General features: G+C 36.3%; 1 protein-coding gene across 4 annotated transcripts in view; it reads right to left on the reverse strand.

Moving 5' to 3' along the window:
- GABRG2 (gamma-aminobutyric acid type A receptor subunit gamma2) overlaps window positions 1–20,196 on the reverse strand; it is a 58,196-nt gene that overhangs the window by 20,572 nt on the left and 17,428 nt on the right. For 3 of the 4 annotated variants that reach the window (XM_062502310.1, XM_062502308.1, XM_062502309.1), the window contains exons 1-5: window positions 13,304–13,457; window positions 11,610–11,677; window positions 10,632–10,852; window positions 7,997–8,079; window positions 7,163–7,300 (exon numbers count right to left, since the gene is read on the reverse strand). In XM_062502310.1, the coding sequence (XP_062358294.1) occupies window positions 7,163–7,300; window positions 7,997–8,079; window positions 10,632–10,852; window positions 11,610–11,651 (484 nt within the window). In that variant the 5' untranslated portion in view covers window positions 11,652–11,677; window positions 13,304–13,457. Of the gene's footprint in view, window positions 1–7,162; window positions 7,301–7,996; window positions 8,080–10,631; window positions 10,853–11,609; window positions 11,678–13,303; window positions 13,458–20,196 lie in introns of those variants that run through there. The other variant, XM_062502307.1, reaches the window with a different exon arrangement.

Genomic DNA, 20,196 nt, shown 5'->3' on the forward strand with positions numbered 1-20,196 from the left:
TCAAAGAGCCTTTCAACTCTTTATATGATTAGGTAGAAGCAGGTGGATTTGAATTCCTAAACCTAAATCTCTATAGATACGAACCTGAACAGAAAAGGCACATTCTCTGTCTGTGAGAATTTTAAATCGATTCCCTAGGAATAGTGCTCATTTTTTCCCCACCTATTAAGCCAAAAGGATCTAACCCATCACTGTGAAAGAGACTGCAAAGTGAAGGAATCTTTGTGCTCTGGGTGCTTTTTGCACTAACTCCTAAGGGTGATGTCCCTCCAGTTCCAGCTGTGGCTCCAAGGCTGCTGCCGTGGCTGCGTGGTTCTCCCTGCTCTCCATGCAGATCTTTTCAAGGAGTCAAGCCAGCAGGGTGATGGGAATGTATGTGCAACCACCCCTTCCACAGAACTGAAACCGGGCAAACCCTGGCTATTAATTATCTGTATTGCTTGGATCCACATGCTTTTTAGTTGGATATGGCATTTGTGTTAAATTCCATGGCCGTGACCTGTGCCGTTAAGATTGCCTTGGTTTTCCTATTGCCCTGCTACCACAGGATCGGTCCATAGCGATTTCAAAAGAAACTACAGAGCAGAGGATGAACAGAGAGGTGTTTGAATGACCAAAGAAGTGAGAAGGCAGCTGTGTAGATTTTTAGCCAAGGGCTGAAGCAGCCAGTACAGAACAGACTCAAATGTATCTGCCCTGAGTCCTTCCCAGCCATTCCATGTCAGGCCTCTGTCCTTGTCTTTTTTCATTGTCTAGTGTCCTGGGAAACCTTTGGTTTGTCCCTGTAGTCTTGTCTGTCGCTAGAGGGATTATATAAGGATAAATGGTACTAAGGAGTTCTGTTTTTGCAGTTCTGAAAAAGTACACGTACATGGACCTTGGAAGTCTGCATGACAGGGAGGATTCAAAATACCTGTGTACTGAATTAGTTTGTTTAATCAAACATGTAAATTTTAATGTAAATTCTGATTTCCCACATAACTAACCAACTGAAAAAAATGTACAATATACAAAAGGTAGGGAAGAAAGGGAATTGTGCTTCAGTTTTACTCTTTGAAGACATGATCCTGAAATGTACATTATTTTCAGTGACCCAATTATTCAACAGCTAAACTTTAGGAGATGTTCATTCATTAATGAGGTTTGATGCATGACTGACCAGCAGGAGTATGTGAAATATTTTAAGAAAGATTTGTTGTTCACATTTTAGAAATATCTCTTATCCATTATTCTCCAAAAGAATATACAAGTGTAGTTACCTTAGACTGGATTTTATACTATAAAAGCAATATCAATCTGTTGTAAGCTGCCATCAAAGCAGAATTCCTGCTCATAAAAAGTGTCTGTAACCCTTTTTAATAGTATTATATGAAAGTCAAATAATTCAACTCCTCCTTTGTTTTCTTTCAAATTATGATATTTGGATGCAGTAATGTGGTGATTTATGAAAGTTGAAAGAAGCGAGAGTTTTAATAAAAAACAAAAAAAGAATTTATAAGCAAAAATATTCCCTGTTGACTCTTTGAGATGGCTATTCATAAGGGGAGTAAAATCTTAAGGTGTAGTTATTAAGGTGTTTTAGGGTTATCTTAAGGATATTGGCTTAGAATTGAGGGTTTCCATTGAGACAGCAAACATAGAAATAGGATTTTCAGTCTATTGTGTCTGCCTTCTGCTTTAAATGTTTCACTGTCCTACAGCGACAGTATTGATTTAGCAAGCATGTTTAAGGTAATAATTTAATACAGCTTTTTCAAAAACAAGGATATTGTGATAAATATCTTCCCATAACATAAAGAGAACAATAACAACACACAACACTTTAATAGTCATCTGGGTTTTCAGATTTACAGCTTACATCATTATTTGCTCCTCTGTAAAGTAGATACAAATGTGTTTAAACTCAGCCTAAAGCAAGATGCAGGTAGTAGTGTCTTTTACCCATTCACTAGATCAAAATCTTCAGACAGGAAATGTTTTGAGTTCTCAGACGGATCTCCCTGGCAATGCCACATGTTATAGTTAACCCATCTTAGAATCTGAGGCAGTGTATGGGGCTGCCAGGGATTTCTAGGTGCAGTGGCAATCCATTTATGCCCATTTTTAATGTCAGGACTATTTTCCAATGCAGATCTACAAATCTGATTTGCAGCTGTCATATTTTGACTTAATAAAGAAGCAGAAGAAGACTCCTGTGGTTTTTTTGAGCATCATGAAGCCTCTGGAGACTGCAGATCTGCCAACTGTTCAATTCATTAGGATACGACATTGAAATAAAGTATAAAAGCCTGAAAATACAAAATAATCTACACTAATACTCTTCTACAAAATAATAGCCCTGACCATATTTTCCTGATAAAACAGAAACCAGACCCAGATTTACTTATGTAGTTTAATAGATGCATAGCAAGATGAATATTTAATTCCCAATTTGTTTATCAGTTATGAGCAATACGCTGTCTCTATTGCATAGCTCCAGTTAGCTCTCTAAAACATAGAAAAGGAAGAAAACAAAAAGTATTTATAAATATTGCCTGACCAGTCTTGTTGCTCCTGTGCGGCTTGTTGAATTGCTATTTATTAGTCATGTAATGCATTTTTATCTAATTAAAATTTCAGGACAGCCTCTGTAAATAAGCAGTAGACAATGTCTGGTCTAAGAAAAGGAACTACCCAGTCACAGAAATGAACTGGGAATACCAGAAACTCCATCTGTCCTGAATAATTACACATTCACAAACTGTTTTGCATAGTACAATAATTTGTAGGTTCAAAACAACTGGAATAGTGAGTAGAAGTGCAATTTATCTAGGAGCTGTATGAAATTAATGGAAGCCTATTGATAGAAAGAATTTCAAGATTTAAGCTACTCCTTTCCTCTTAGTCTGTGGTATGATTTCATAAACTCTCTGATTTTATTTTCCTGTATACTTTCTACAAGTATTGATCATTGTTATGGTTTAAAAACACTATAGTTGTTTTACTCCTTTGATCATCAGTAATATTTTCTTCCAGACTCGTTCCATATTTCCAAGTATTTCTATAAGTCATGTTTTCTAAACACTTTACTTGTTATATTCTCCTGCACTACCCTGTCTTTCTCAAAACATTGCACTTAAAAGTGATGCTTTTTATTAATCAAGCAGAATGTTGCAACCATTTGACATTAATTTTTCACAGAGCAGCACAGTGAATATTTCTCCCAGTTTTACACCCAACACTTAGCAATATATCCCAGAGGCAGGTTTTTCCAATAATATCATGTTCTATGTCCTTGGCGGGCTACTACAGCTCCCCAGTTTTTTTGGTTTTTTTTTTTGCAAAACTATTGATGTTTTATATTTGTGCAGTTGATTATTTCCTTCCTATAATCTTTCCCTTATAAAGTAGCTAATTACAAATCTTGAAATGTCCTATCTTCCTGTTTCTAAATTGCAACATGACCTTCTCGATATAATCCATGTGTGCATTATATTTTGCAAATCTTATACTTCTGTATCACTTGTTGCTTTCTTTGTAAGTACTACTCATATCCAAATTTTGCAAGCTGGTGAATTTTTGTTCTCAAGACTTTTCCATCAGTTCATCCCATTTTTATTGGAGAATGTCACTGCAATGCAGTGGAAGGGGCCTTACACTGTGAGTAAAAAGGTCACACACAAAAAATGGTCGTTTCCTAATAAGATATGCTCTTTTTGAGCAGTGATTATTGACAAACATCAATAAAAAAAATATTTAAAACCCATCTCGGTTTCTAATTGTGTGAAGTCAACTGCAATAGTTTATATAACTCAGATGATATTAAGTCTTAACATGTATTCTATTGGAAATAATTAAACTAAACCAATGCTGTTTACACGAGGTAGATTTTAGTGAAAAAGCAAAAAATATATGCAGGTAATGTATATGGACTATTTAGTACTTTTAATGAAATGTCCATAGGACAGAAGGTGTACAGTTAACTTTTTTGAGAGTCCTCACTATTACTGGATGGTGGATTCCATTTGCTACATTATTTCTTGCTGCTTAGTCAGTGACTTATGAAGAAAATTGAAGTTGCATGTGAATGTTCAATTCAGAGAGAAACAAGCTGGTAATTCAGGATGACTTACTTCAGATAAGAGAAACGGTTTCTAATATTTCAGTTGGTTTTTTTCAACTGTTGCTGGGATTTGCTTACTAAGGGACAGAATTCTGACATATGGCCCTTTGAGTTAATCTTGTATTTCTGCAGCATGTGCAAAGAAAGAGCAGTGTATAAATGTATCCATTTCAGCAAGACCCTCAAGTCTTAGGAAGCTTACACTGAAACAAGCCTTGTCCTCTGCCCATAACCCAGCCCAGAGCTCAAATGTTCAGCTTTGACATGATAGAGAGTAGTGGAGTTTGTAATGGCCAAATCTCAGCCATCCTGATTCTTTCTCCAGACATAAAGCAAGCATAGCCCTCAAGGATGAGAAGGTGTTGGTTGCTGGGAGGTATAAAGCTGGAAAGAAGAAATTGTTTTGAAATTCTGTAAATCAAGACACTGAAACTTTATTCCAGTTTCAAATGCCTTAACACCAGCCCCAAGATCCTTTTCTTCTCTAACTGTTCAATATTGGATACTCTAACACCCCTTCTTGTGTTCTGGTTTCTCTGTTGTTGTTTTTTTTTTTGCCCAAATTTAATTTTGGGGAAGAGTTTGTGGGAGTATACCCCTCTTTCCAACATCTCAATAATTTTTCCATTGCCTCCTCCACTGTACCTCAGATTCTATCTCCAGCAAAGCATTGGCATTAGTTTGTACTGAAATTCTGCACTGAAAGCAATTGCATAAAGTATCAAGATTATTTTAGTTGTACGGGTACTCAAACATTTAAACTGGGATACTCAGGCTGCACCTAGGTTGCTAATAAACTTGGAATCTTTTTTTTATCTTTACTGTTCATGAAACTATTGAAAATATGCACATGATAAGAGTGTATTTATAGGTAGAGTGTGGATCTGGCTGAGGAATACTGGACTTAATGTAGTTGCCAGCATGCTAAGAAGTCACTTAAGGAAGCCATGAAGACCCTTTAGACTCTGTTGGCTTTAAGAAAATGCTTGTAGGAAATAGACCAGATTCATGTCAACTGTTGTTGGGTTTTTTCCCCAATTATTTGGATGCCACACGTAGATCAAAGTAAAATCTACTTTTGTATATCTGTGGTTATAAAAACAAGAGGAGTGATGAAAATAAAACACGGGGTAACTGCAGAAGAAGAAATATATACACAGGACATTTTTCCAAATTTTTATACACAGCAAGCCTGTGAAAGCCAGCAGCAGCCAGCTGAGTAGCTTTCATGTGCTTTTTGACTTAGGAATTGAGCGACAACTTTCACCCCTTTAAAGTTCATGCTAGCTGCTAATTACTTTATTTTAATGCAAATAAAATGGACTGGTGTGTGTCATCATAATAAAAACTATGGATGCTACATTATGGGAGTACTCCAGGTGGGTACTAAAAGCTTGAATGAATATAAACTGAAAAAGGAAAGGTTTTCTTCGCATGAGAAAGGTATTTTTTGCTCTTTTGTGTTTTACTGTTTATTTCCCAGTATGCACCTTTTTCACATTAACAGAACATTAGAGAATATTTTTGAGTCACTAGTGATCTCAATCAGGGTATAGGAAGTCTGTAGCATGTTAAGATTTCATTATTTTCTATCTCTGGTCAAAAATAAAAAGGGTTTACTAGGGAATGGCTCAAGCAGAAAATTAAAGAAAATAGCAAATAGAAGAAACTCCATTTAAGGCTGAAATATAGTTAGTTTTCAACGTGGGCAGGATGAGACTGGAAGCACACTTGGGTGCAATCCTGCCATTTGTGCTGTCTGAGGGGAGATGTATTCATTGCTTGCTCATTGCTCATTATATTCTGCTTTGAGAGCCCACTGTAATGGTAGTTATTGGCAGCTATGGCTTGCAAACGTGCTGTTCTCCTGCGTTCTTTTGCACCTTTATGTTTGTTTTCCTAAGAATAGGAGAAAAGTTAAATGCTTTCTTCAATACTTGACTAAATACCTTCCTTTGCTAAAACAGCAGCAGACTCCATGAGGCATACATTGCTGCATTCTGGTTTTGCCCTGCTCATGAGACTGAACACATCATTGATACTTAATGTCCAGCGATTCAGGAGTTGGAACTTGAATTAATTTTCCATCTCTTTGCTTGTTCTCCTGTGTAATGTACAGCAGGCCTCCCTCAACCGTACCTATCTCACTTTCTTTTTTGAATATAACAGCAATGCTGGCCTTTTAGAAATAAAATGGGTGGGGGTATTTCTGAACTCAGAATTAACACAGACATCTGAATTTAAATCAAGATACTTGCCAGAACCATAAAGTAAGGTAAAAATTTGAAGCAGCCTAAAAAAGAACCCAAACTGCTTACATTTCATTGTTCTTTTTGAGAGTAAGAAATGAAAGACAAGATATATGATGCACGTACAAGAATATTAATATGCAGTTCCTCTTTACATCCCTCCTCATAGTCACTGGTTTTCTTTCCACTGAAAACAATATATATGTCTAGAAAAATACATTTTTTGTTTAGTAAGTAGGGTTAAAAATTGTATTTGTATTAAACACTGAGTACTTCTACTTCCTCATTTATCATTCTAAATTCCATTGCTTGTTTCCAAGGAGATAGAAATATGAAGGAAAGCCATCTGAGACTGATTTGTAAAGCTATTCTCTTTAATGAGAGTTGAATGTGCCTTATTTTAAGGAACAAAATAAACTTCCATTTCTGTGCAGGCTTACTTTCTGTGTCAGGTAGTGGGATTGTAAAATGTTCAGTGCAGTGTCAGATCATTCTTTAGTGGCTCAGTTCTGCTGTTTTCTGCACTGAAGCAGTGCAAGTTCCCTCACCCATCCACCCTTTGTAGTAGTGGCTTTCTCCTGACAGTTAGAGGTTTTTTTGGAGGACAAGAATGGACATAGACAATGACTAGTTTTTATTCCTGTGAGGAGTTCAGAAATGCCAAAGTCTGCATGCTTTCATAGATATTGAAAAGCCTGTAATTGTTCAGCGCAGTGTAAATGCTAAGTCCAGATCAGAGATATCCTTCTTGGTTGAATTCTGTTAGTAAAATCCTGGCTGAACCTGGAGGTAAACCCTTCAGTCGTCTTACCTGAAGTAGTCTTCACCACCTCAGTTGTATTTCTTAGTCCTGTAAAGGCGAACTGGTAAAGCCTCCAGGAGCGGGTGTCCCCCACCTCCACCGAGCTGCGCTTCCACTGGTAAATGATCTCTTCTCTGGGGTAGCCATCTTAGTGCAATGGAAAATACAGAATGCTTTCTTTCATAGTCACTGCTAGGGTTTAGGGTGCTTTGGGGAGTAAAAATACTACTATCTACTTCTGGAAAATGGTGGAGAAGCATATTGCAAGTAAATTATAGATAAGTTTTTCTCAAGTTACTTTCTAGTGCTTTTTACTTAACGTCACATTTTATTAATTATAAATTATAATAGCAATTGAGATACATTTTTCAAAAATAGGTTTTCTACTTTTGTTGACTTCAGAGGATGCAATTTTGCACATCCTCCAAATCCATCTGCAGCTGTACCAGGAATTCACACCTTGATCTAACTTCAAAATGTCAAAGTCTTGACTCCAACTAGTGTAATAGTAAAACACCCTTGCACAGAGAGAAAATGGAAGGCCAGGACACCTTGATGCTGAAAGCAAAATTTCCTGGATTTTGGTCAGATATAAGCATAAATTTGTCAGATAGGGTCCAGATATTTTTCTTTTTTTTTTTTTTAATAGCAGTCCTTAATTATATTTGTGAACATATATGATACATGTACTGAAAAAAAAAGATCAAAATAAAAGTAAAAACCAATGGGGTATGTCTAATTAAGAACATAACCTTCACTGACTCTACATACGTAAAAATAAATGTAAAATAAGAAGTTCAATGTGGGTTAAAAAAAGGGAATATTTTTAAGCATGTTACTTACAGCTTGAAAATTCCAGTGGGCAGGAATGGACATCCATTGGGAAGTTGTGTAACTGTAGCTGACACTCAGCATCAATTGTCAGCCTGAGAAGAAAGAGATCAGTATATAGGCAATGCACTTGAGAAGTTTGTCCTGAAAGCTACAAAGCTGTATCATGGCAAGAAAAGCAAGATTCTTACTATAGATATATATATGTATATGTACATAAAGTAAATTATTGCTATCTGTTTTGGTTCCACAGACCCTGATATTCTACTTTCTGGACTGTGTAATGGAAGAAGGTATTAAAGTTCAGTTCCTGTGCATCTGAAATGGCAGTATTACTCATGACTGACAAATCCATAGGTAGGTAGATATACAGGTCATCTCATGAGCAGTGATAAATCTTTGTGTCACAACATGCCTTAATGCACTAAATGTATTTTCTGTGACAGATATTCTATTTCAGAAATGATGGATAGGAGTCCAAATTTAGGCATCTGTATCCAAGACAGCCATCTAGACTCCTTTCACAGCTAGTGCAGAGGCACTCTGAGGATACACTTCCTCTCACTCCAAAATAAGACATTTAAATTTAATCAGAAGAAAAATGTACCAAAAGGTGTTTGTCTCCACTGATTATTAGGAGGGAGTCTCCATGATAACTCAGTAGTGTAGGTGCTATGCTCAGGTAAAGACAATTACTTTTAGAAATCCCAAGTAAGATGAAATGTACCCTCTGGTGTTCCTGCTAAAAATTCTACCATTTTTCATTCACTCCCAGCCCAAACATGAGCTGCTGGTTACTTGGACTTTGGAAGAAAGGGAAGAGATGGAAAACAGAAAAGGGTGGGGTAAAATGTTTGTTCTACAAGTTGTGTCTAGAAAAGCTGTAGATTTCTGGTCTTTGCTGATTCCAGGGTGTCTAAATGGTGACCCCTGGTTTGTCTCCAGGTTCCTGAATGAAGGTGTTGTGGGCAAATGACCCTGAGTCTCATCCTGTGGGATGCAGAGACCCAGGGACCACCAAGGTAAAGGAGTTCAAAGGCAACCTTTCTGCATCAGGGATTTAGGAAGAAATCTAATTTCCCTGTTTCCCTTCCTCTTCTCATTTTCATCATCTTCAGTACCACAGATGCTTGATTTCCTGCTGGGCAGGGTGGCTCTCAAACCTGGGGGAGGTGACTGAGGAAAATCAACCCGTCCTTCCGGATCCCTCTTCAGGACAGAATCCCAGCAGTGTGATAATATCACATTTCATTTCTGGTTTACTAGATTTTGAATCCTTGCTGCTTGCTGTGGCTCACCAACATAATTAAATATACATCCATAGCAGACACTTGTTTCCAACTTTTACTAGATACATAACTTTCTTGTAAAAGAAACCGAAGAATTTGAAGAGAAAGGTAATAAAATCCAAACAGACGGTAGTGTAGCCAAGTGCAAATTTAACATTTAAAAAGTGGATCTAGGCTCATGTTTATCAGACTAAGTTTGATTTGTATTGGATTTCAATTGTTTTTATTCTATTATCTCTTCTGGAAATGCAATATGCAATATATTTTAAATAACTATGAAATAAAACTCCTTTTTGTAATTCAGACAGTTGCAACATTAAAAGGTTGTCTTAACCAAAGTTTCACATCAATTCATTAAAATTATGCGTACTTTGCTTCAAAACTTTGTTTTTGGCACCCAATAAAGTAAAAGAAAAAAAAACAAACTTTGATAAAATGCAATTTAAAACTCAGATAATCTTATGTCTATCATCTTTGATTCTGTATTCTCATTTTAAATTATAAATTCTCTTGAAAAAATGATGTGTTTATCTATATTTTACATAAACCAGAATATTATATCACATGCAAGAAAGAGTATAAAAAAACCTCCACAGGATTTGCACATTTAGGAAGTATCTTATGATCATTTGGAATATGCTATTTGAGTTGTTACATATGGCATGTGCATAACTTAATTATTGAAAAGGTTATTTGCCTTAAAAGAAAAACTATACACACACCTGAGGAACCTGGACAGGTCGAGCATATCAAGTTCAGATCCATGAAAATTTTGGTGTAATGGGGCATATCCATAGGTTTGAGTTAAATATTCAATGCTGGGATGGCAAAATCTTATTTGCCTAAGATAGTTGAGAAATAAATTGCTTTTTCAGGGTGGAATTTCATCTGGTTAAATTGTAACCATTTCAGAATAAGAGTCCTTTAATGTGTGTAATAACTCCTTTTATACCATCTACTTAATTCAAGGACATTTCACATTTATCAGTTTAACACAATAAAAAAGCAAAAGGGACCAAACCAAAGGCAAACAATAAAACATACATGAAAATGAAGAGTAATTACTATAAAAATGCCTATATTGATGTTAATATAGGAAGGTGAATATTGTGGAGCAAGACAGTACAATCTGTAAGAAGAAATAAAACTTCTTATTGTGCCAATATAAAATAAATTTCATACAATTGATATCTTCTAAATTCTAAATTCTCAACCCTTTTTCAGGGTTTTTTGCATAAGAATATGTAGGAAAGCCCAATATTTTTTTCCTTCAGGTTAATGTCAAATGACCTGAATTCATAAGATTTTTCTCTTTGGCTTTCCTTAGAGAAAAAGAAATTAAAGTTAGGTATAAATACCTCAACGTGTACAAGACTCTGCCATCATTCCAGATCCTGAGCATCCTATTAGGAGTTGTTATCCAGTGAGCATCAGCCTTCTTGGAATTTCGGAAAAATGTGTCTGGTATCCAGATCTTCCCAACCATATTGCTGTTTAATCTGAGCACTTTTATAGTGCTGTTGAACTTCAGACGTCTGTCATACCACGTTTGGGCGAAAAATATATCAATTGTATATTCCTGTTGTGTTAACCAGAAATACTGATGAAAACATAGCACTCAGCATTCCACATAACTCCTGATGCGCTTTCCTTAATTCCATATGAAAAAACTCTGAGCTACAGAAGGTGATACTAGAACTGATAAGACCAATCTCTTTTGGTGAAGTTTTGATGTATTGTTTTACCAAAGATTATTGTTTTAAAACAATTTATTATTTTACCATTGAGGGCAAAACGAAGGTGCAAGTGAGTGTTATATGCACCTTTCTAATTCTGTGCCCCTACACCTCAGCCCACACCTGCTCAGGTCAGACAACAATTACTTATTTCCTTTCCAGGAAAAGCTTTAGCTGACTTAACTGCCTTTGCCCCTTGGTTAATCTCAGAAATGGTGAAGTCTCTGGAGAAGTTCTAGGCTTTTTATTTATTATCTCTTGGGGGCAAGAGTGGTAATATCACTCATTAATAGTTTTCCTGATTCTGCAGCAATCTGTAAGCTTGGTTTTACCGGAGTTAAACTGTTGCAAAGCATTTTGAAAGCAGAGCACATAAAAATGTGAGGGTATGTTAAAACTATTATTCTCACATTTTTTCAGCATGTACCTCAGTTTTTTGACGTGTACAGATTTATAACTCATAGAGTCCTCCCATCCATAATTAAAATGAGATTTTAAAAATAATATAGCTATGCCACAGCATTAAGAACTAATGAAAGCTTTAAAATGTCGAAATGATGGAGACTTTGTAACAAGGAAAATGGGCAATCCTTTACCTACCATATTTATAGCATTCACAGGGCCAATGCTATTTACATACATGTCAGTGTGAATTATTGTTGGTTTAACTGCAAGAGAAACAACAAGAATCAGTAACCAATGAAGGTCAAAATGAACTACATGAAAGTCAAGCACAAGCATGTTACTATGGCATCTCTCCTCTGTGGTTGCCCCACATTTAAATGTGCATATGAAATAAATATGAATTTGCAACAATGTCTTAGTTTGAAATCAGTTGGAGGCACTTTGAGACAAATTCTTAAATCATTTATTCTATCAAAACAAATTCCCTTATGCTATGAGAACAAATACTGAAACCAGTGTTGATAGCTTAGAGAGGCTCATCTGACTGAGAGGATCTACATTTTTTGTCAGGTCACAGCAATGTATCAAAACAAAGCACTAGCAACAAAAGCATACTTATTTCTCATTTGATGCCTTGCATCACTTTTTTTGCATTATAATGCCAAATGCAACATGACTCCTGTTGCCTGCATAGGTGGCTATAGCTAAGTAACAATTTTGTGAGCCCAAAGACAAAATACTTAAGGCTCTAAGGCAGAAATTAATAATAGTTGTTGTTACATTAACTTATTTTGAAATTACTTCATTTCAGCTTTATTCTTCTTAGATACCTTGGCTACAGCATGATTGGGTTGTTTGTTTTTTTTTCACAGATGATTTAAGAATGCCTTACTTCCTTCTGTTTCTAAAGTCTTGGTTTAAGTGAAGACAAATTCCTCTGCTAATTTACACTGTATACATACACTGAAGGTTAACAACTCATGCTATCCTTCACTGTGAAAAATTCCTTAGTTTATAAGCCTCTGAAAACATGTTAGCTTCCTTCATTAACCTTGCTGCTCTCTGCTTTCCTCTGTCTGCCTAATCCATGAAATCTGTGCCTTTTTCTATAATCTTATTACTTCTGTGTCCTTGTCTGCCTGCTCTGTGCACTCATGGGGCTTTTCAGACTGACTTGCAGCAATTCAGGGAGATTTTTTCCTTCAAGTAACCTCAGTAATCAGAGGAGAGGAAGATTCCTCCAAAATGTGATTCCATCAAATAAAACTTCCATTCTGTCCATTTATGTCAAGTCCAGGCTTGGCTCTAAATACTTATGTTGGCTGTGGGAATCATCTGGACATATTAGCTTTGCTTGACTGCAGTTATCTTTTGTGAAGCTCTTCCTCTGTGCCCTATTCTGTCACCTCCTGCCCTGCTGTGTAAGCAAGGGCCCAGGTGGATCAGTCTGTGCAGGCCTGCTGCTGTTGGAGGCTCTGTATCCATCACACCTACAAGGATTAGGCTGCATCTTTTTGGTCTTTCTTTCCAATGTATTGTTTGTGATTCTCTGACAGCACCTCTTAGGTACAAAAAGAAGATAAAAACTTGTTTTTTCATTCCCCAGAAGTTGCATTCTGAGTTTCTTATGCAGGTAAATCATCACAAGATGCCTTATTCAGCAAATTATATCACTCTTATTAGATGTCTTCGGGTAGATTCAGCAAGCTTAATTTATGTTGGCTTCCAAAATAATGACTACTTTACATGCCTCTGATGTTTTTCTGCATTGCATTTTATTCTCATAACTACTTTGAATGGATTCTGCTTCCTGAGTAACATAATATGATATGACAATTCTTTCTCTTCACTACTTAATCAAAAGTGGTATAAAAACAAAACCAACATACCTCCTATGTCAGGTCTCAATTTATTGTCATATCCTTCCAGCAAGCCATTTAAAATAAGAGTCACATCACTCTCATGGACTTTGGGAGTCAAAACCCAAGTCTTATTTGAAGTGTAATCTTCATAATCATCATCTCCCTTTTGGGTGGAACTATCAAGGAAACAAAAATGAAGAAAAGGAAAGCCTTGAAAAATACAAATTTGGAGGTAATTTCTTTGTAAGACAACACACACACATTTTCTATTTTAATAATACTGTAAAAACATTTTTAAAATTTCCCATTTTTAAAATTAAACTCCCAGTAAAAATGCCAAATTACAGTTGAGGTTGCAGTTCATTTTATCAGCATTTCCTTTTAATACGGTTGAGATCACATTCTGTCAGTTCAGAGGAACATCAGTGCTTATCACCTTTGTCATAGCTCTTTTTTCTCTCACTGACTCAGGTGGGACCTGTTATGAAACAAATCTGTCACTTAGCTTATGCAAATCTCCACCAAAATATCACTTATTATGTACATGTTGTTGTTGCTTTACTTCTAGTGGAGAGAATGATTTGATGAAACACATTACTGACAATAATTAGATTTATTCAGTCAAACTTCTCATGCAGCTTTTCTCCACCCTGATGAACTTGAGTTTATTGTGTATTTGGAAAGTTGAGCACAATTTTTTGCCAAGGGTTTCCCTTTTCACTTTTGGTAACCAGAACCCACAGAAGATAAAAAGTCTGTTTGCTGAGTAAAAAAAAAAAAGCAAGTTTGGAGTAAAAAATGTGTAAACTAGTCTTAATGGATGTTTTGTTTTCTCAAAATCAGTGCCTCCAGTTTTAGAGAAGAACATTGAAACTACCTTAGAATGTGACATAATCAGATATTTTCATTTCAGAATGTTAGTGGTAATCAGCTGTACAGTGCTAGGCAACTGTATGGGGTTTTTTGCATAATATGCCAATGTTCTTTCCTGTCCTGCTTCTGTGACAAAGTTTGAATGCTGCTGGCTAGATATGGATAATCTTAATGATACTACAATTGTTTTAAGCCAGTGGATAGAGTTTGGATACAAATGGGTGAAAAGCGGAAAAATCAATTATTTTCCAGTTTCAGCCAGAATCTGAAAAGGAATGGGAAAGAGCACAGAGAAGCAGATTCTCATGGGGAGTGGATCTTCAGCGTGGCACACAAGACTAAAAGAGGCACAGCTGGACATGGTGATGGGTGCAGTAGTGAAGGGATGACTGTCCCAGAGCCTGAGAGCACCATTTCATTAACAGCAATCTTTGCTCAGCTGAGGTCGTGCCCACTCTTCCATACAGTGCTCTCCTGCTGCATCCAGCTTGTACCTTCTCAGAGTGCATGGCCCAAAGGCTTTCCTGTGTTGGGTGCTTGGGAACTGTAAGCCAACTGCACAAATACAATCTCACCAGGACAGAGGCTTTGGGTTATTTCTTCCCCTGGGCACAGCCTAACAGGAAAGAGCCGTAGCTCCTTTTGCCTCTCACTGTAGGACACTGCTTCCCAGGATGTGCTCAAGGCACAGGGACATTTGAAGCAGCCCGAGATTCCATGGAGCTGTAGCAAGCAGGAATGAGTAGCACGGAGAGAGAGCTAGTCTTGCTCTGAGTTGAGCCTGGAAGCTGTTAATGAATCTGATCTACACCTTTGTGTGGATCACACATGGTATCCCTGTGCTGGATACCAGCCACTGGCTGCAGCCTCCAGGCACTACCTCATCTGCCCTGCACCAGCTGTGGGGATCTGGCAGCTTCAGCTTCCCAGGTCAAGAATTGGCAACCCAACCTCTTAATTCTGGCTGCACAAGCCTGGACCTGTAGTGTTTTATTAGGAATCAAATGTAAACTTTTAATTGGCAATATGGTCCATAGTCTTCTGCTGGTACTGACAAACAGGCCAGTTTAATTAAATTGGGAGAGTTTTTTGTTTTATTCAGCTGTCTGGAGTTCAAAGATCTAATTGTAATTCAAAGTAAAATAATTGTAACCAAATTCTCTCTCCTGGGGGAAGGGAAATACTTCCAAATAAAGTCTTTGCAAACAGAAGGCACTAGATTATATGTTTTCAAACCATGCAAAGTGAACGAACAAAAATAACTTTAAAAAACCCCCTTTTCATAAATATAAATTATAATATAAGTTTTTATAAAACTCCTGTTTTACAGCCAATTAAACAACCATTCTCTGAAAAAAAAATCTTTTTCTGAATGGAAAAGAAAAATAAATCAAATGCAATCTTTCACAAAGGCAACATGTTACTGAATATCAGTGCAATGAGAAAACATCAAAACTCAAAACAGCTAATTAGTAGAGTCTGGTCTACTAGACAGTACAAGATTAGAAGTGTGTTAGTCTAGAAGTTTTCTCAGATATAGGACAATGTTATTGAACAGCAACCCACAGAAACTGAAACTCCCATTCCTTCTTGGAAGTTATGTGTATGAGAGAAATAGCTGTTTGTTGTCTCATCTCTCATCTCAAGCCATTTTGGCACTCCACATCTCCAAAACCAGCAAATGCTTCATGAAATTAGTGGGAGACAGAGGAGAGAAAACACAGCCAAGGAAACTGGGGGGGAATGCTACTGAATTACAGCTTTTATAAGAATTCCACAAGGATCATAAGTTAGCATGGGTATGCAATTGTCTGTCTGTGTAAACCTGCATTCCAGCTAGAAAAATCAAAGGTGCTTCTCTATCCAAGTGAGCAGAGCTTTAGTCATGCAATGCCATTATTACAATGAAAATTATAATGACAAAGCCTTTTTTATCTCCTTAAGACTTTCAGATCAGTCCTTCTGATTATATGACTGAAATTTTGCAAGTGCTTTTAATGTCCAACCCAAATTTGTTAAAGCTTAGATTATACCCAAATGCATATTGAAATCTATTTTTATTTTTCTGACTGCTAGAAATTTTCAGATCTAGTAATACAGATATGAAAAGAAACATATATTTACCCATTTGCAGATCAAACTATAATTTTTTGAAGGTTCATCTTTCAGACACTGATAAAAAAATCTCACCATTTGAGATATTCCCACTGTGATATTAATGTCACTACAAGATGTCTGCAACACTGCTTTACATAAATCCATAAATCTATACATTTCCCTAGCTGGAAAAGAGATTATTTAAGAGGGTCAGAACCCAAGCTTGAAACTTCAAACTACAGAGTATTTAAAGTTAGAAGGCACTTTTGGAGGTCATCTGGTCCAATCCCTTCTCAGTTTGCCAGCTGAGTTTGCATGTGGTGGCTCTGATGGTAATCACTTACAAATATATATATGTAAATATATATATATATATATATGTGTGTGTGTGTGTGTGTGTGTGTGTGTGTGTGTAACCACAAGCACTCAACATTCAGGGGCATCTTTACGCATCTGAAATTACTTGAAATACATCTTCACAAAGAATGAAGAGGGCAGAAACTACTGGTGCTAATAAGAATTTATTAATTTAAATGTGATTTTCTTAATAATATATTCAAAGATCTATAAAATGGTGTCTCACTCTACAATTACATAAAAACCTCATTCTGCCAGTGAGATTTTTACCGTGTCAGGGGCTAAACAGGTTGAACTAATATTTTTTATCTTCCTTCCTAAAACAAACACATACCAATCCTAATCCTGTGTTCAGGTTGTTACTTGATTTCTAACATTTATATAGCTCTTTTGAATGCTTATTGGTGAGGAGTAACTTTAGCACAAACTGAGGTTGATGCAAACTAAGCGTTCGGGAACTTATTCTTCAGATCTTTGCCAGTGCATTTGATCCATACATTTCTTTTCAATGCTCTCTGGGCAACACTTAATCATAAATGCAAGTGTAATCCCTGTGAGCAGAGGTGCCCACTGCAGGAGAAGCTGGGTTCACCAACCAAGGGAAAAAGGATTAATGAAATGATGCTCCTTCCATTGTTATAGTGTCCTGTATGGGCCCCTTAGCACTAAAGGCATTATATCTATACTGGAAGTACAATTAAAATTGTAGAAAAGGAAATCTCTGCTGGGAAATCACTGCTGCATTAGGAGAACATTTTTTTTCCAACTTACTGATCCTTCTTCAGAAGACATGGTCAAGCCCATTACCTATATGTTTCAATGTGCTGATACACCATTCTCTTAGCAGCCCAAAGGCACAGAAGTCCACATTATAGCTTGGGTGGGGTTTTTTTTTGTTTGTTTGGGGTTTTTTTTTAATAGATTTAGCAATTTTTTTGTACTTTAATTTCCCTGGGAGTTAATTTGATGCCTATGTAAAAGTAATCTGCACTTTAGTAAAATGTAACAAATAATTATATTAATGCTATATAACTGTCTTACATTATTATCCGCTCAAGCCTTTTGACTTAAATTCTTTAGGTCAAAATTAATATAAAGCATAGGTTACCCATTTCAAAACTGCTGTGTTTTAATTAGGTGTTAACATAAAGTCAGTACTATAACTTTGGATTACCTCTGCTGTGATCTCTACATCAGAGAAACTGTAATGTGATTTCCAGGAGAATCATATGTAATGCTTCTTGGAAAGACACTACCATGTGTTGGTAGAGATAGACCATGCATTATTTAATATCACAGACAGCAGCAATAATTTTACAGTCTAAACTGGGGGACAGATTGGGCACATCTTTTTTAAATAGTGAGCAATAACTCATAAAGGATATCCCTTTGAAATAAGGTATTATTTCCTAATCCACAAGAACATGATTTTCACAATTTATTACAAGGAATAGAAGGGAAAGGATACTCATACTGCTGTGGCTCTGTCCTCAAATTTTTCTAAATTTACAAAATTAATTTTAACTAATACCAAGAATTTTGTTGTGAAGCTTCACCTAAGAATTGCTGATACTGCATTGTTGTTTATAAGCAGAACCAGAGTAACCACTAAGTGCCCAAAAGGGGCACTAAGTACCTCTAGCAGTACTGAATAGCTAATGACTATATAATTTAAATCTAACTAAAATCTTATTTATCAAAGAAATTTGGGCAATTTCTTCTTTTATACAAAGCAAGCTATAGAGCTTTCAGCAAAGATTTAATAAACTACTATTTGAACATAAACTGAGTTTTCCATTGAAAGCACCAATATTTTCTACCTCTCAGGGAAGAACTGAAACAAGGCTTGCCAGTTCACCTAACAGGTTAACGAGCACTGTTTAATGTAATGAAGAATTAAGTTTGATTCATTCTCTGATGTGCATAAAAAAAATTACCCTAATCTATAGGTCATACGTTATTCATGGTGATAATAAGTTCAGAGGGAAGAAAAGATTTATTCCAGGCTCCCACTGTGGATACAGAGATGCTGTAGTGGTAGCAGATGTGGAAGAGAATACAGTGTCTCTGGAAATCTAACAGTGTCTAAATTCTCTCTTGTTGGCTCACATTTTAAGTAGAGGTATCTTGATTGAAACAGAAAATGTTTTCACAAAGTTGGGCCATGGATTCTCTTGTCCTGTTGTGGTTTTATTTCTTTTATTTGCATTTGTCTTATTTAAATTCCAAGGCTATGCACAGGACTGAGTTTCTGTTCTTGCCATAAAAATGACACCTATTTTCTCTTTTACTACTAAATGCTTATCACAAATACGCAACCTTAGATTTTGTTAGGACTGCAAATGGTATAATGCAAAGATTAATCTCTTCCCAAACGATTTCCCACATCAAAGATGGAAACTTGGATGCTTTTCTTAAACAGAAGATCCAGTCAGTTATCAGAAGTTCCATAGCAGAAAATAAAGTTGAATAATTTGGACTAAGAAATCACTGAGAAACTGTCTTGCAGTCCTACTCCCTTCACCTAGAGTTGCTGCTGCAACTACAATTCTGGGTAAAACTGTAATGTTCCAGAAGAGCCTGAAATACTGGATTCACAGAGTTTTCAGCTAAGCTTATATTTCATGTGGCCACAAGGGTATATAAGCTGTATTTTGGCCATATGTTGTAGCCATGTAGTAAGGAGAGCTGAGGAAGTCCACAGGAGGAAAATACTTATGACCTCTATTCAGTGGTTTGGTGGTGTGAATTTTAGGGAAGTTACCTGTAGAAGATTATTTCCTAGGCACTGCTTCTGCTGCAGCTATCATTCCATGTACTAATCAAATTATGTAACATAATTAAAATCTTGGCATAAAATGATTATTTAAAACAAAGCAAAGCAAAATTTTTCTGTCATCCCTAAGTCACAGAGGGACTGAAATGCATATAAAAATAATTATTAAAATAATACTACAGTTCTCAAAAAGAAATAGGTACAGCTGAAAAAGATTATGGACTGAGCACACAAGTCTCAAAATGGTGTTTTAAGAGGCAAAAAATACTAGGTGAGCACAAATGAATGCTCCTAACAATGACTCCTCAGTCATCTTTACTGAACATGAAGGCCCCTAACTGCCAGCAATCAGTTATTTCTGAAAACTATGCCTGCCCTGAGATTTAAAGTCTGTCTGGATTTCTGTGGACATTTACACTGTTCCCCTGAAGAGATGATACCTGGCAACACAGCACCTCTGGATCATGCTATGGATTTTACAAGCTTTCTTGTAGTCATTCAGCAACTTCCAGCAACCTCACTTGGTGTTTTCCAGCCATTTGGAGTAAAGCAGTGCAGTTCTTAAACCTCTCCACAGACTTCATGGCAGTGGTGGTTTTGTATTAGTGGCTAGAAAACTGTCAGTCATAGCAGACTGGTTTATCTTACAGTCTTTATCTACATCTTGCTCAAGACCTGCATTCACATTAACAACTGCACTTAAGATGTATTAAGTTTTAGATCTTTGTAACTATTGTTAAAGCATCTATTTTCCATATTTTCAGATTCAACTGAATTTGGCTTCATCAAGTGTTTATCAAAAAGTGTATAAAGTGAA

The sequence above is a fragment of the Cinclus cinclus genome, chromosome 14 (assembly GCF_963662255.1).
Source record: "Cinclus cinclus chromosome 14, bCinCin1.1, whole genome shotgun sequence".
Classification (NCBI taxonomy): domain Eukaryota; kingdom Metazoa; phylum Chordata; class Aves; order Passeriformes; family Cinclidae; genus Cinclus; species Cinclus cinclus.